Source organism: Mizuhopecten yessoensis, unplaced genomic scaffold (assembly GCF_002113885.1).
Source record: "Mizuhopecten yessoensis strain PY_sf001 unplaced genomic scaffold, ASM211388v2 scaffold9887, whole genome shotgun sequence".
Lineage (NCBI taxonomy): Eukaryota > Metazoa > Mollusca > Bivalvia > Pectinida > Pectinidae > Mizuhopecten > Mizuhopecten yessoensis.
The window spans coordinates 402,241-418,628 of NW_018408272.1; the positions used below are offsets into that span (position 1 = coordinate 402,241).

The 16,388-nt window shown below is 33.1% G+C and overlaps 1 protein-coding gene across 1 annotated transcript in view; it reads right to left on the minus strand.

Annotated features, from left to right (window-relative positions):
• Positions 1–4,419, minus strand: part of LOC110458970 (transcription factor RFX4-like) — a 39,382-nt gene extending 34,963 nt beyond the window's left edge. The window contains exon 1 of the mRNA XM_021510961.1: positions 4,380–4,419. Coding sequence (XP_021366636.1) covers positions 4,380–4,419 — 40 coding nt within the window. The remainder of the gene's footprint in view (positions 1–4,379) is intronic.
• Positions 4,420–16,388: the final 11,969 nt, after the last annotated feature.

Here is a 16,388-nt window from a genome sequence, read left to right on the forward strand (position 1 = left end):
ATATTATATTAATTGTTTTTTTATGTACAGAGGGGGATATTTGGAGATGAACAATTATCGAGGGAAATATTATTTTAATTACTTTAATGTAGAGAGGGGGATATTTGGAGATGAACAATTATCGTGGGAGATATTATATTCGCATTTCATGTAGAGAGGGGGATATTTGGAGATGAACAATTATCGAGTGAGATATTATATTAATTGCATTTTAATGTAGAGAGGGGGAGATTTGGAGATGAACAATTATCGAGGGAGATTTATTTATGGCTTTTTTATGTAGAGAGGGGGATATTCGGATTTGAACAATTGTCGTGGGAGATATTATACTAATTGCTTTTAATGTAGAGAGGGGGAGATTTGGAGATGAACAATTATCGAGTGAGGTATTATATTAATTGCATTTTAATGTAGAGAGGGGGAATTTGGAGATGAAAAATTATCGAGAGAGATATTATATTAATTGTTTTTTTAAGTACAGAGGGGGATATTTGGAGATGAACAATTATCGAGAGAGATATTATATTAATTGTTTTTTTATGTACAGAGGGGGATATTTGGAGATGAACAATTATCGAGGCAGATATATTTATTGCTTTTTTATGTAGAGAGGGGGATATTCGGATTTGAACAATTATCGTGGGAGATATTATATTAATTACTTTTATTGTAGAGAGGGGGATATTTGGAGACGAACAATTATCGAGGGAGATATTATATTAATTACTTTTATTGTAGAGAGGGGGATATTTGGAGACGAACAATTATCGAGGGAGATAGTATATTAATTGCATTTTAATGTAGAGAGGGGGATATTTTGAGATGAACAATTATCGAGGGAGATATTATATTAATTACTTTTATTGTAGAGAGGGGGATATTTGGAGACGAACAATTATCGAGGGAGATATTATATTAATTACTTTTAATGTAGAGAGGGGGAGAATTGGAGATGAACAATTATCGAGAGAGATATTATATTAATTGCTTTTAATGTAGAGAGGGGGAGAATTGGAGATGAACAATTATCGAGGGAGATTTATTTATGGCTTTTTTATGTAGAGAGGGGGGTATTCGGATTTGAACAATTATCGAGGAAGATATTATTTTAATTGCTTTTAATGTAGAGAGGGGGATATTTGGAGACGAACAATTATCGAGGGAGATAGTATATTAATTGCATTTTAATGTAGAGAGGGGGTATTTGGAGATGAAAAATTATCGAGAGAGATATTATATTAATTGCTTTTAATGTAGAGAGGGGGATATTTGGAGACGAACAATTATCGAGGGAGATAGTATATTAATTGCATTTTAATGAAGAGAGGGGGGTATTTGGAAATGAACAATTATCGAGGGAGGGATTATATTCGCATTTCATATCGAGAGGGGGATATTTGGAAATGAACAATTATCGAGGGAGATATTATAGTAATTGCATTTTAATGAAGAGAGGGGGGTATTTGGAAATGAACAATTATCGAGGGAGGGATTATATTCGCATTTCAGGTAGAGAGGGGGATATTTGGAGATGAACAATTATCGAGGGAGATATTATAGTAATTGCATTTTAATGTAGAGAGGGGGATATTTGGAAATGAACAATTATCGAGGGAGATATTATATTCGCATTTCATATAGAGAGGGGGATATTTGGAGATGAACAATTATCGAGTGAGATATTATATTCGCATTTCATGTAGAGGGGGGGGGGATATTTGGAGATGAACAATTATCGAGGGAGATATTATATTCGCATTTCATATAGAGAGGGGGATATTTGGAGATGAACAATTATCGAGTGAGATATGATATCAATTGCTTTTAATGTAGAGAGGGGGAGATTTGGAGATGAACAATTATCGAGGGAGATATGATATTAATTGCTTTTTATCTAGAGAGGGGGATATTTTAGGACGAAATATTATCGAGGGAGAGACGATGACGGGCCAAGAATTTTAAAAAGTGAAAGCTATAACACGGATGTAAGGAACATGAAGATGGAAGAACACATTCAATAAACCGCTGGTGTGAAATAAGTACTTTTTGACACTTTGAGCCGTACAGATAATCCCACGTAAACAGACCAACGCACTAAAGCCGGACATCGTCCCGACAACCTCCCCGAACAAAGACCGGTATGCGGATTTTTATAGACCATAAAACGCTATCACTGTCCTCCTGAAAAAAATCCCAGTGCATGTCAAGGCTCACGTTCTGTCCGTGCGCGTTGAAGAGACTGTTAAGGTAAAGCGTCATCAAAAATTTAGGTCTATATTGTTGTGCTTTTTGTTAAATGGATTTTATTTTCGTTCATTTCTAAGATGCCTTTTCAAATATATTTAATGTTTCGACAGTATTTTCGTGAAAGGACTTGAACCAAGCCATTCTCTGTCTACCGTTTTATTTTGTTAAGAAAGCATTGTAAGTAAATGTATTGTTTTACGTTCCTTTATTCCGAGACTAGTTCATTTAAGATGATTTATATAGAACTGATTTGTGTCCATCCTAAACAAGCGTACTAGCTGTGGAAAGACACCGTATATCTAGTACCGAAGATTATTTCGTTTTAAAACAATTGAAGATTAATTAACTACATCTCCTCGCTATAAAGCGTATGTTTATATCACCACTATTGGAGAAGGCGACTTTAATAAAGTTTTTTTAACTTGTGTCTAATCCCTTTTGTATTTTGCAAATAAAATATGTTTAAACAAAAAAACCGTAATAAAGTTCTGCTAATAGGTTATATGTACATACATGGATATACCTTAATATTTTATTATGAGGGGGGCGTTGACCCATTTACCGATAAAAATTTAAATCTTATATACTTTTTATTATGTATTGAATGGAGTGCTTAAAAGTCTAATTATTGAAAACCGTCAAACCATTTAAAAAACGTAAATGATCTTAATGACATGTTTAACTTTACATCAAAGGTACTTCTAAAACTATTGTTTTCATCAACAACGACTATCAAATTGACTTAATTAGAATTTACTGAAAGTTTCTTGAGCCGATGATATACATACTATATTAGGTAGAAAACATGGTTAAATCGATACTGCTATGGCAACGTTTAATAAAATGAATATTAATGAACATTCAAATCAATTCATACATCAATGTAGCTAAACGCACAAACTAGGCATATCATGATTTTGTATAGAGCCTTCAGTAAAACTCTTTCTAAATTTGACATCACCTCTTAACCGACATTTTTTTATCAGTAGGAATGTGTCATCAGATACACGGTTCTTTGAAAAATGTGTAATGCTAATGTTGTTAAAATAATCTGTACAGGGAAACAAATCGCCTTTAACATGTTTCATACGTTAATTATGTCTATACCTTTGATGTGCTGTTCATTCAGGGTGCATTCATCACAGGGTTTCAAGTTGAACTGTTATACGCGAAAGGGACGAATTACGACCTGTGACGATATTTATCAATATAAAAATACATTTTCTGAACTATAACTCAGTACTGTATATCAAACCTACGATCTAAGCGCCGATTGCTATTTATCAATATGTAAATTAATAATCATTAACTAAAAGAAGAAAAAGAAACCGTTCCAAGATATAATTGCATGTTGCATTATACATAGATTTAAATCTATTGTATAATTCATTTTTTTATATTTTACTTTTTTACAAAATGTCAACCAAACATTAATGGAGAAGACCTCACCTGTTTCATGCTTAATCCAAAAGTCAGTAATCCATTAAATTAGTATTGTCCTTTATTCCACATTCTCAGCTAATCTACTCCTTAAGATATACATGTAGCAAATCCACACACCTGAGAGGATATTTAAACTCCAATTTCTCACGATCCCATGTATCACCGAACATTTTGTAAAATGCTTCTTTTGAGAAACTTTTTGAGATGAATATATACAATTGTATTTTTTTTATAAATACATAATCGTGTGCAATGCGACGTTTAACAAACTATTTTTAAACTTTTAGTTGATTTAACATTTAGTATTACTACGTCTACGTATTAAATATAATATAGAACTTAATTAAATAACAGAAAACACAAGCGTGTATGGATCTCATATCCTACATCAATACAGAGAACTCACCTCCGAATGACAGTAAAATGATTTGTATAGTATACTACCCCTTACTGGACGAATTGCGGGAATTTGGAAAGTTAAATTTTACCAGTGGTGAATTTCACTAGGCAGATAATTAGTTGGGCAAGCACATGAGAGGAATTGAACATAGCTACCGTCACACGGTATAGAAAAGTTTGCCGGGTAACGGTCCCACAATAGCTAGCTTAGTGTTAATCTGAACCAAATATGCCGGTTGGTTTCTGGGATACAAGTCGGTATGGAATTAACAAAAAATACAGCTACTCACCTGTCGGTGGGATGTCCCCCATGGCAGTGAACTGATCCATGTGGTCTGAATAAAACCTCCGTCGACTAGTAAACGGTGCGCACTCGACCAAACTTAATTAAAACTCAAAAATTGTATCTGTCAACCTAGTCCGGATCACTCCGTCACCGGCTTTGGGTTCAATAGGACTATTTTAGAATACTACTCAACATCAATTTTCATACCGACGATTATACAATTAAGATGATCGTATGGTGTAGATGTACATAAAAATAGTTTTTATGACTCGTATCACGTGATCATTTGGTCAGACCTTTTAAATATGCATGAAGAGGGGAGTTGATGGTCTTGAGAACTCCAAACATGCTAGTGTCTCTTTTATCATGCAGTAAGAGAGATTTTGATTGGACAAGAAAAGGCTGCCGATGTTGATAATGGACGCTCTAGGGTATAACTGGATATGTTATCGCTATAAATACTATAGGAGTATGATAGAATATCTATGACTGGTATTTGTCCGAGATTTTTTACGAGATTTCAAATGTGAGCTGTATTAGTTGTTTACTGCAAACATTACACAAATATGTAAGTTTTATAATGTCTTTGAAGTAGCATCATCGATGTGGATGACAAATTATAAGACAAGATTGCGTCGCAGGTAGCATTACTTCACAAGAGTAGTTAAACAGATTAAGGAAAGATTTTATAAACACATAGCTGATATAATCGTTTACGCGTTCAGACAATGGAGTTTGAATATTTGACAAAACTATACCATTGTAATAGTTTTCTAATAAATATCCTTACTAGACCACTTTCTTATTAGTTTTGACTTAAAAAAAAATCACTTAATCTTTATTTCATTTACACATTTTCATAAATAAATAAAAACCTATACCATACTCATAAAACATGTTTCTTACACGCATACCGCAATTCTTATGATCTTACTAAAATTCTTTCTTGTATGAACAAGATTCATTATATTTATCTTCATAAAGGAAATTAAATTGTGCGTACGGATCAAGTGCATACGGAAACAGAAAGCCGACATAAAGAAGAGAAAACACTACAAATATCTTTAGAATTATAAACACTTCAAACGCCTTTAGAATTATAAATACTAAAAGTGTCTTTAGAATTATAAACACTATAAATAATTTATAAATGTCTTTAGAATTATAAACACTATAAATAATTTATAAATGTCTTTAGAATTATAAACACTATAAATGTTTTATAAATGTCTTTAGAATTATAAACACTATAAATATCTTAAGAAATATAAACACTATAAATGTCTTTAGAATTATAAACACTACAAACGTCTTAAGCATTATAAACACTACAAACGTCTTAAGCATTATAAACACTATAAATGTCTTTAGAATCATAAACACTATAAATATTTTATAAATGTCTTTAGAATTATAAACACTATAAATATCTTTAGAAATATAAACACTATAAATGTCTTTAGAATTATAAACACTACAAACGTCTTAAGCATTATAAACACTACAAACGTCTTAAGCATTATAAACACTATAAATGTCTTTAGAATTATAAAGGATTAACGTTGCAGACAGACAGTTTGCTACTTAACGAGAAGATATCATGGATACATTGTGTATTGCATGATTGTAAAAATAAATATCAACACCAGCTTTAAATTAAGATTTAAATTTTCTACATATATATTCCGTCTTTTCGTATTGCAGAGTTATCTGCTCTTGATAGCAGGTATTGATTGTTACGTCATTTGTTTGTGAGAGTAACGTCCTCATTTTTGAGAAAACGACGTAATTTTCTCACTCAAACTAATGACGTAACAATCAATACCTGCTCACAAGAGCAAATAACTCTGCAATAAACGAAACACGGAATAAGAATGTGCTCTATGATTTTGCTATAAATATGTATACATCAATATATCTTCAAGAACTGGTGCAACAGTGTGTCATCAAACATGATATGTTTCGCGCAACTATAAACTAAATCAAAAAGGATGGTTAGCTTAAAAGCGTTGTTTGTTTGTATTTTTCGTTTGTTTGTTTGTGGTTTTCCATTTCAAAACAAATATGAGTAACAAGATTATACTAGTTTGCATCTGCATACAGAAAGTCCTAAAAGCAAACTATGCAAGAATGCAAACAATTAAAAGTATTGAAGTGATCGCTCCAAAAATATATTTAAAAACTAATTAATGGCCCTTTTAGTTTAACATTTACATTATAGTAAACCAAAATAATTAATTGGAAGGCAAAACATTTTAAAAATTGAAATCAAACAATTTGAACCAATATATTATATCTTTAAAGCAAACGAATTAGTGAAAATATTAAATGATAATTATACTATGCAAATTAAAACAAAACCTTGTTTCTTACTGATTACAAGAGAAAGGAAACAGTCTATACGTTGTAGAAATAGCTATGAAAGGAACACTTACAGAACACACTATTCAAATGTATTTTTTTCAAAAGGATTTACGAATAATAGGCTAAGATTGTGACAACTTTAAAGATTTCGATCCACCGTGAAGACGTACTCGACTTTACACCTCCTCGGTGAAAATAGCAATACGGATTATATCTCATCGGTTAAATATACAATACCAGAGACGCCCCTAGCTCTCCCTCTGTCATCAATAGCCACTTTATCACCGGATTATGGAAATAAACATCGGCGCTTTTCATAAAATTTGAATAACGTCGTTACATTCCTTCAAACTCTTACCCCGTGTTGTCGTAGTAGGACCGTAGGGAGACCGGCGTTGGAAATGCACCAATGTTCATACCTAATGCAATACCAACAGTTAACCTATTTAAAGTTTACCATGAAATGCATCTTCATTGTTCACTGTTTTGATTATGGAGATGAATTGATTAGTTAAGATAATTAAACAACACGTTTTACGATAAATAAATATTAACTATAATTTACTAAGAAATAGGTTGATGTCACAAACTATAATATTTACCACTGTACGGTGATGCCACTTTATTGGATGGCATTTATGGAGACTATAACGGCCATGGTGCTTGTGTTGACGTCATCATTTTTCATTCAGCAAATAACTGATTGGTTTGGTTTGGTTTAGTATTGTTTAACGTCCTATCAACAGCTATGGTCATATTAAACCAAATGCAGAATTTAAAAAAGACGTATTTTAATTTCTGTGATATAAACAATAAACTGTATTGATTTGGCATTTATAGTCCATATATCACAGCTTTGCAGACAAACCAATCATTACGAGCTAGTGCACATTTTGTATGCTTGCATTCAAGGTGTGTCATTCACATTGACTGTAAATGCTACAAATCAACAGAGTTCAATTCTTCAATACAAAATGTATCATAAATATAAACCTACACAGGATAATACGTCCTCACGTTATGTGTTGAAATTTCATATGTAATCAAAGTGCTAATATTTTGAGAAAATTGTCCACAACGATTAGGACAAAGGATATTTCACATTTGTGCCTCAACAATGACATCGTAACATGTGTTTTTTGTACATGAAAGTGACAAATCCATGGCAAAATTGCATGCATTTCAAATATAGACTGGTGAGCTGTAATTGTTACACATAACATTACTATGTAAGCATGTATATTATATATGCGTTTAACTAATAAATCTATGTTATNCCCACACCCCTGATAATAATTGAAATATAAATGTGTGTATTCAGTAAGAAATAATTCTCCCTCCCCATTAATACAACTCTAGTGCCTGAAATACTGGTGTTTGAAGTGAGGCTTACATACTGTAATTCATCGGTTTGCTTCGTTACGTTACGTTGAGGATGATACAGTTTCATAATTTCGCAGTATTCTTTTTCTAAACTCTAAATATGCAAATCTACATCTATGATTCTTTTTTCCTAATATTTATATTTTTTTATGTATAGTATTAGGAGGGCTTGTTCTTTACATCGACATGCCATTTGTTTGTCAATAGAACAGAAAGTAAGTTTCAATTACATATCTGGTGAATCTTACATTAGTGATGTAGCCAGTTCTATTACATTTGTATATACACGGTGACTTTTGCTGTAGTGATACAGCTAATTTTCAATACAAGGATATAAGCCTCCTGAAATATATCCATACGTACAAGGTGAACATATTATATATGCATGGTATTGGCGTTTATATATCCTACGTGTTGATTTTTATTTCTCATTAACATTAAAGCCTGAGTATATACTTCCACAGATTTTGTCCTAATTTTTGTTTTTGTATATTTTAGTCTTCCGTTCTGTAAGTCTTGGAGATTTCATAAAGACGTTTTATAGAAACATGTTGACGTTAACATCATACTCCCAGTTAAGTAGGATGCGTATTTCCGTTGATTGTTCAGTCTTTTACGGTAGTAACATTGCCAGTTCTTGTGTTGAATCTGTCCAGATACATATTCACTGCAATTACAAGATAACATATAATTTGTCATCTATGGTATCTTTCTAGGGCGAGTAGAATGATCAAACATTGTCAACTACCAGAAGACAAACACACTACTCAAAGTGTCATAATCAATAAGCCCTTAGCTTGTTTTCCACGTCCTCGTAAAGTCACATGTACGGCAGAAACATTTTGGTTTAGTGAATAAACAACTGTTTAAATGAAACGAACAACAATAGTATGTAGAGGACTGTTAATGATACACATCCATGCAGGGGTACGCTCATCCTTTCTGTTCTTTTTGCAAATTCAAAACAAATTCACAATTAAATACGCATTTTCCAGTACTCTTTATTCTGTTAGTTCTGAACACCAGCATATAAAAAATACAATTAATTCTGTCTCATGTCGCCTCCCTATTAATTACGAATGGCGATCAATGTAAAGGGCATAGTTCCAACCTCGGATTAGTAATCGGATAACCCTCACGCGCGTCCCACACATCGGCATAACGCGTGCGTGACGGACGCACTTTTAAAGTATGAATTTTAAAGAGTAGAGATTATAAGAAATAAGAACAATTGAATGTCCGAATGTCCATGGCAGGCACAAGTAAGGAAGGCACTCGGACTTGAGGGTCATACATAATAAAGAAATGTTGAGTGGGGATGTGATTATTTAAGGATAACTTAAAGGGAGTTGTTGACTACATTTTAAACTAAATAACAATTATGTTTGTCGCCCATGTTTAATATAAAAAAATATACGTAAAAATGATATATACGCAATATCTAATCTTGCGATTTAATATGCAATAAAGCGGCATCTATATATGAGTAGGATGTGGTTATAATATTTATTTGTTTGCACGTCTGTGTCACCCGTTAAAGCTATAAGATAGTGTCTTAGTATGTCCGGTGTTGTGACCGTCTTGTTTTTTTTGCAATTCTCAGGTGGTGTAATATTGAAAATAGAAATGTAAATCACTGTGACCTTTATTTCACGCATCACTGAATTTCTTTACACTTTGCTTTAGCTCATTAAAATCAATCAGTATTTTGTTATAATGGGGATCATCATACAACTTTGAATATTTTAATAGGGATTTGACAGCAAACTACAGTAAAAGTTAATTTTTATTTTTGTTCAATAAAAGAATGTCGTTCAGTTTGAAGAGTTATTGAATTATAAAAGCATATCTACAAAACCTTGGTCACACATAAGATAAGATAAAAGATGATTCAAATTAGAGGCCTAGGAAACTTTACTTATAGGGTGATGGTGTACAATGATGACCTGAAGGGTTCGAACACTGATTTGAATTGAAGATTTTTTTTTTTTTTTTTTTTTTTTTACAAAATTCTTAAACTTGCATCGATTCAATAAGTACAAATTAAAGTTATGCACCTTTCCCGTTCTCATGATAACGGCATATGTATTTAATGTTATTTACATACAGTGTGTAAAAATAGGAGAAAGCATATATTTCCAGGTTGAATGGCATTAAATTACTATGGATTTACTGAGTTTGTATAGTAAGTATTTTCAAGGTTTTCCGCTTCAGGACGAAGATATTTACGTCCAGATTTGTTCATAACAATCTCCTGCAAAATTGCAACAAATATAACCAGTATATTTTAAATATTTCTAACATACACACCTAACTCGTTATATTATTTGAAATTAAGGAGTATTTCTCTGAATTTCGGAATTCATATATTCAAAGGTTGGTATGCACCACCCTTTTTGTTTAAATAGTAGTTTAGAATAATTTGGATTTCCATATGCATTTAATGTCATAAACATACAGTGTGTAAAAATAGGAGAAAACATATATTTCCAGGTTTGGTTTAACTTTGTTTAATGTCCTATTAACAGCTAAGGCCATTTAAGGACGTGTCTCCATGTGTGTAGTGTATGCGTGCTTGCGTGTGTGTATGCAGGAGACATGGTATGTTGGGTGCTTACCTCCTTGTGATAGCGCGGATCTGATGCCGACTTTATTGTGCTATCTCACTGAAATGCCATGCCGAAGACGCCAAGCACAGCACTCCGCCCGTTCACATTATACTAACAACGGGTGAACCAGTTGTTGTAATTCCCCTTAATGCTGAACGTTAAGCAGGTTGAATGGCACTAAAATACTATGGATTTACTTAGTTTTAATAGTAAGTATTTTCAAGGTTTTCCGCTTCAGAACGCAGTTATTCACAGACAGATTTGCTCACAACAATCTACTGCAAAACTGCAACAAATATAACCAGTATATTTTAAATATTTCTAATATACACTCTTAACTCGTTATATTATTTGAAATTAAGAAGTATTTTTCAGAATTTCGAAATTCATATAATCAAGGGTAGTTATTCACCTCCCTTTCTGTTTAAATAGTAGTTTAGAACGATTCGGATTCGGATTTCCATAGATTTGGCTCCTATCATCACTGATGAGTCCATAAAGGACCAAACAGTTGAATGATGCAGTGCAACTTAATTTGTTATGATGCAATCACCAAAGTCTGTGTGTGACGTTCATTTTGTTTATGTATTCCGCTTCAGGGCCGAAGTTGTTTAACATATGAATATCTTAACAGTCTACTGCTAACTATTAAACCAGCATTTTGTTCACATGATTGAAGGTCAAAATAAAAGTTCTACGAATAAACCTTCAAAATAATCATCTAATGACAAAAACACAAGTAAAAGCTGGTAATAGTAAGATATTCCTCACAAATCACATTCGAAAATTGCCGTTAACTTCTCGTAAAGCAGATAAGACATTTTGACATCCGGGCTATGCTATCATATAGGTTGTCAGGTCTTGATGGGTTGACTGCGAAATATACCGTAACCCAATATACCTCAAATCAATGGATATGGAAAAAATCTACTTTGAACGAAACATTGATATAAGCAAATTTGATGTGTAAGAAAAAAAAGAGAGACGTATTGTTTTGATCACCGTATGTGTTTGATACTATTAAAATCCCCATGTAGTAGGTTAATGGTAGTAGATTTATTGTCAGATATATGAGAGCATGCAGTGTGGAACTGGCGTCCTGTCCCATCCATGAGCGGGTGGCATTTATGTCTAACAGAAATGTTCTAGTGTGAATAACTTTAACACAATTGAGGTAGGATAATTCCCTTGACCATGAAGCTAAGTTGGTTACAGCGACATTATATCAAACTGAGGTTTAAGGTTCGAATTTCGGTGTAGTCCCTACACACCAGAACTTTGTTTTTATCTTTATGTGATTATATTTATAAAGTGTTCTGATCAAAAATGATTCTAATTCATTTGAGATGTAACAAGGCATTATATAGGTCGATCAAATTAATTTGCGATGGTAGAATCACGATGTACAGTCCGCAAATGAGAAATTTGCATTTGACGCCCGGATGGCGATTGTAAATGATATAGATGATATAGATGACCCCAACATTGTCACAAACAATGCTGTGGATTGGTGACGTTAGAAATATTCGAAGTGAGGTGAGATAACGTGACCCCGAAAGGTCAACATTATCTCACCTCACTTCGAATATTTCTAACGTCACCAATCCACAGCAGAGAGACCCAGAATTTTTAAAAAAAACCTACTCAAAAATATCTTAAAATCGTCGTTTCGTTTGGTGGTTTTGGTTGATATGAATGAGAATGGGGATAAACCTTTTGTATTTTGAAATTTGCGATGGAATATCGTGATTATGCTATCGCAAATTGAGTTTTAAAAGCGACGCAGAGCGGAGCCAGTAAAACGGATATTTGCGACAGTATTTGCGCGGAAAATTTATCACATATAAAACGGCATTCTACATACTAAAAAGCAACAGTAAGCGTAACTGTGTTGTTGTGTATTGAGACACCTGGTATGCTGAAAAAAGATGAAGAGAATACCGAAATGTCCAAAAAACGTTAACCGAACTCGAAATCAACAACAGGGCAAAATAAAAACAAAATAAATATTTACATGGGGTCCCATTTAAAAGTACAAGGTAAGTGATACCAGATGTTTCAGCAAGGAAAACGCCATTAAAGTCTAGGTTTGATACAACAAATATCCTAACCTCTAAACTTAAAGTGTAAGGATGGTACCTGCAGGCTGGAGATGATTGGAGATGATTTTTTTTTGTGACAATCAAATAAGGTGTTGATAAAAATAACACTTTCCTCCCCTCAAGCAAATAAGCATAAACCATATTGAGACGAAACAAATATTTAACTATTCTGCTAACATATATGGATGCTACTTAAAACACATTTGTCCACTTAAAGTGAAGGTATAACAAAACAACACAATAATGTAAACATAATCGAAATCATGTTTGATTGCTTTAAACATTCACGTCTGTACACACAATCGTAGCATAGCAACTCTCCATTTTACTAGGCATCGCTGATTATATATACGACACTACTAATGGAGGGGAGATAAACCTGACTATGTTATAATAATTAATGTGCCTTGTTTATGTTGCCCAACTCAATTATAAGAGGGAGGAAGAATTAATCGACAAAAACAATGATGTCATTGGATAAAGAAAGTTATCTATACTGTAGACATCGACGTTTGCCAATGTCAAAACATGTAAGAACTGCCCTGGTTATTCATTTCCTTCCATTGTCTTTTTGAATTACTGCTCTTGATACAACACATTTGTTCTAACGAGAACCGTAATTCGACAGTAGGGTAATTCGACATTTTGGTATTTCGTATGTTTATTGCAACAGTTTATTTATTTTAACATATTGAAATAACGTGTATTCAATCTTGTTGTGTTCATTTTGTCCCTAATGTTTTCATACTCTTCGGCGTCACTATAAACGTCATGCCGGAGGCCGGGTATTTTGGTTAATGTATCTCCATGTGATAGCGCGTCCCACTCCTAAATTGGGACGACTGGTTCGACGGTTGTCAGTATAATGTGACCGGGTGGGGTGTCCTGCTGGGTATCTTCGGCAGTATTTTTCAGTGAGGTAGCACTATGAAGTCGGCATCAGTTCCTCGCTATCACAAGGAGACACACACGAACATATCGCAACCTCCCAAACCACATACGAATACATCTTGCGCACAGGGGAGGCCGTCCTTAAATGACCATAGCTGTTGATAGGACGTTAGACAATACTACATGTAAACCAAACCAATATTGTAAATCTAGAATTACCAGTTTGCTGCAAACGCATATGAATCGATATCAGAAAAAAATGAAACCGTGTGTGTAGGAACGCAGTTGAAAAGGTGCCCATCTGAAGCTTCTCCCTTCTCGCTGTTCCAAAAAGTTTGCACTGACGGTAGAGGAACTACAATAAAAATAGTCTGAAATTGAAATATGCAAAATTATGGCGCGATATCAAATACGAATAATCAAAGTATAAATCATGAAGTTAAGACACTAACTTCTGTTTCATCTATATATTTTGCCGATTTTGAACAATAGATGATTCATTTAAGGAAACACTGATTGGGACTTACGAAAACAAACACAATTTTGACACCAAATCAGTAGAAAATATACTATTAACCCTCACGGAGACGTCAAATGTTTGTCCTTTAAAATATCTCTCTGATACGTGAAGAGAGTTACAGATCATAATAAAATATCACCGGTACAGACCCAAGTCATAAATAATAAACGAAAAATAAGTGACGTAATATTTAAGACTGTAAACTCGTAATTATATATTGCGAGAAAAACCAAAACGTTAAATGTATCATAGGATAAAATCAAATGAGATATTACATCATAAATCACACATAATACTAAATGACGTTCTGATGATATAATTCCTAATAGTCTCGTGGCTTACAATAAGTCAATAACTGGTAGTTCTTTATCGAATTTAGTAAGAAACACTTACCTGCCCTACGTGTAACGTGATAGATCATGACACAAGGATCACCATAATAAATAACGCAGCCGGTAGGATAATGTGATTTTATTTTTGTGAAAAAATGTTTTTATTAGTTGAAATAGCATTACCTACAAGATAATAATTTTCCGTCCGTATTGCCATTTATAATAAATTGGTGATGAAGAAATAATATCCTCTGACGGATAACTATCGGACCCTTGATTTCAACCTTTCGGTAAAATACTTGATATTTGGCGTCTTTTTCATGGTTTCTTCAAGAATGAGTTCTGTGTAATTGTTTATATTTGGATGTGTGCATGTTTTGAATTACATCAATATATTTGTGTTTTCTGTGGGTTTTTTTCTCTCTCAAATTGAAGCACGATTCGATTTAATTTAATTTTGTTAAACGTCCTTTTAACAGCTAAGGTAATTTAAGGACGTGCCTCCATGTGTGTAGTGTTTGCGTGTGTGTCGATCATCTACACATGTTATATATTGCATTGTTCTATATTCATGTAATACTTAGATTATTTTACATTTGTGATGTTCCTGTATACCATGCAATACAAACAAATAATAATAATACATGATAATTATATATATGTGTAGGTATGGAAATATGATTTTGGAAAAAACCTTCCTGTATCAAACTCCAGGTACAATTTGCGTTTATGTACAGTCAGATAATACACAAAAAACCGGAAGTTACTGAAGTGTTCCCCCGGAAGTACAACACAAACAGAATGATAGTGTATAATTGCTCGACTAAATGTTAACTTTAATATACCTACATCAAACGGGTTTAGATCATGTCCAAAGCTATCATAATATTAATAATTTCGTTCCATTTCCTTCTTATGTAATATCAACGTAAAGCTCAGAATTTCTTTGGTATAATTATGTAGCTAAAATTCCAAGCTATAAATAGTTCTCAAATAATTAAATTTTGCCTTTAATCGACAGAAATCTATCTTTATGATTAGTCGGACATATAATTACAAACACGTGATTCATTTATACGGACAAAAGTAAATCAATATGATATATTTCCATTTAAATAGTATTGACACGTTTGAAAGCGTCTGTTACATTACTCAAGTGATCATGTCTGGGAAACTCAACGATGACCCATTCACGAGTTGTTAGATGTGTCGGAAGCTACAAATCACATACTAAGAACAGTTTATCAGATGCTAAATATAGCACATTATACGAATAATACACAACTAGAGGACAAATCAACATCATTGATAAACCTTTATAGTTTTGTTTCTGAGAAATAGCTGGGGTCATCTCACAACCTTTTCCATTTACGGTCCATGTTCAACTGGATTACAAAGATATGGATGTTCATTTGTAGCTTTTTTGATAATCAACTCACAACGTCTTCATTCGTTCTGATGAAGCTGTTTTGACCTAGGGTGTGGGGTTCTTGTTTGTTGCAGTCAGAATACTGATTTTTATAATTACATTTTTAGTTTTTTCTCTACCAATTATGATGTTGGAAGAAGCAGGACAAGGTACCGTAGAACGCTACGAGGCAAACGAGGGGTATACCAAACTTTGAACCAAATTCAACAACTAGAACCGAATTAGCTATGGCTAAAACATATTTTAAATTAATAAAAATGATATCGATTTAGGCGGGAATATTAAAAAATCTTAATGAATAATGAAGCCAAATTAAGAAAGGAATACAAAGGATCAATACATCCCATCAGTTACACTGACATACTATTATCTAACATGCATAC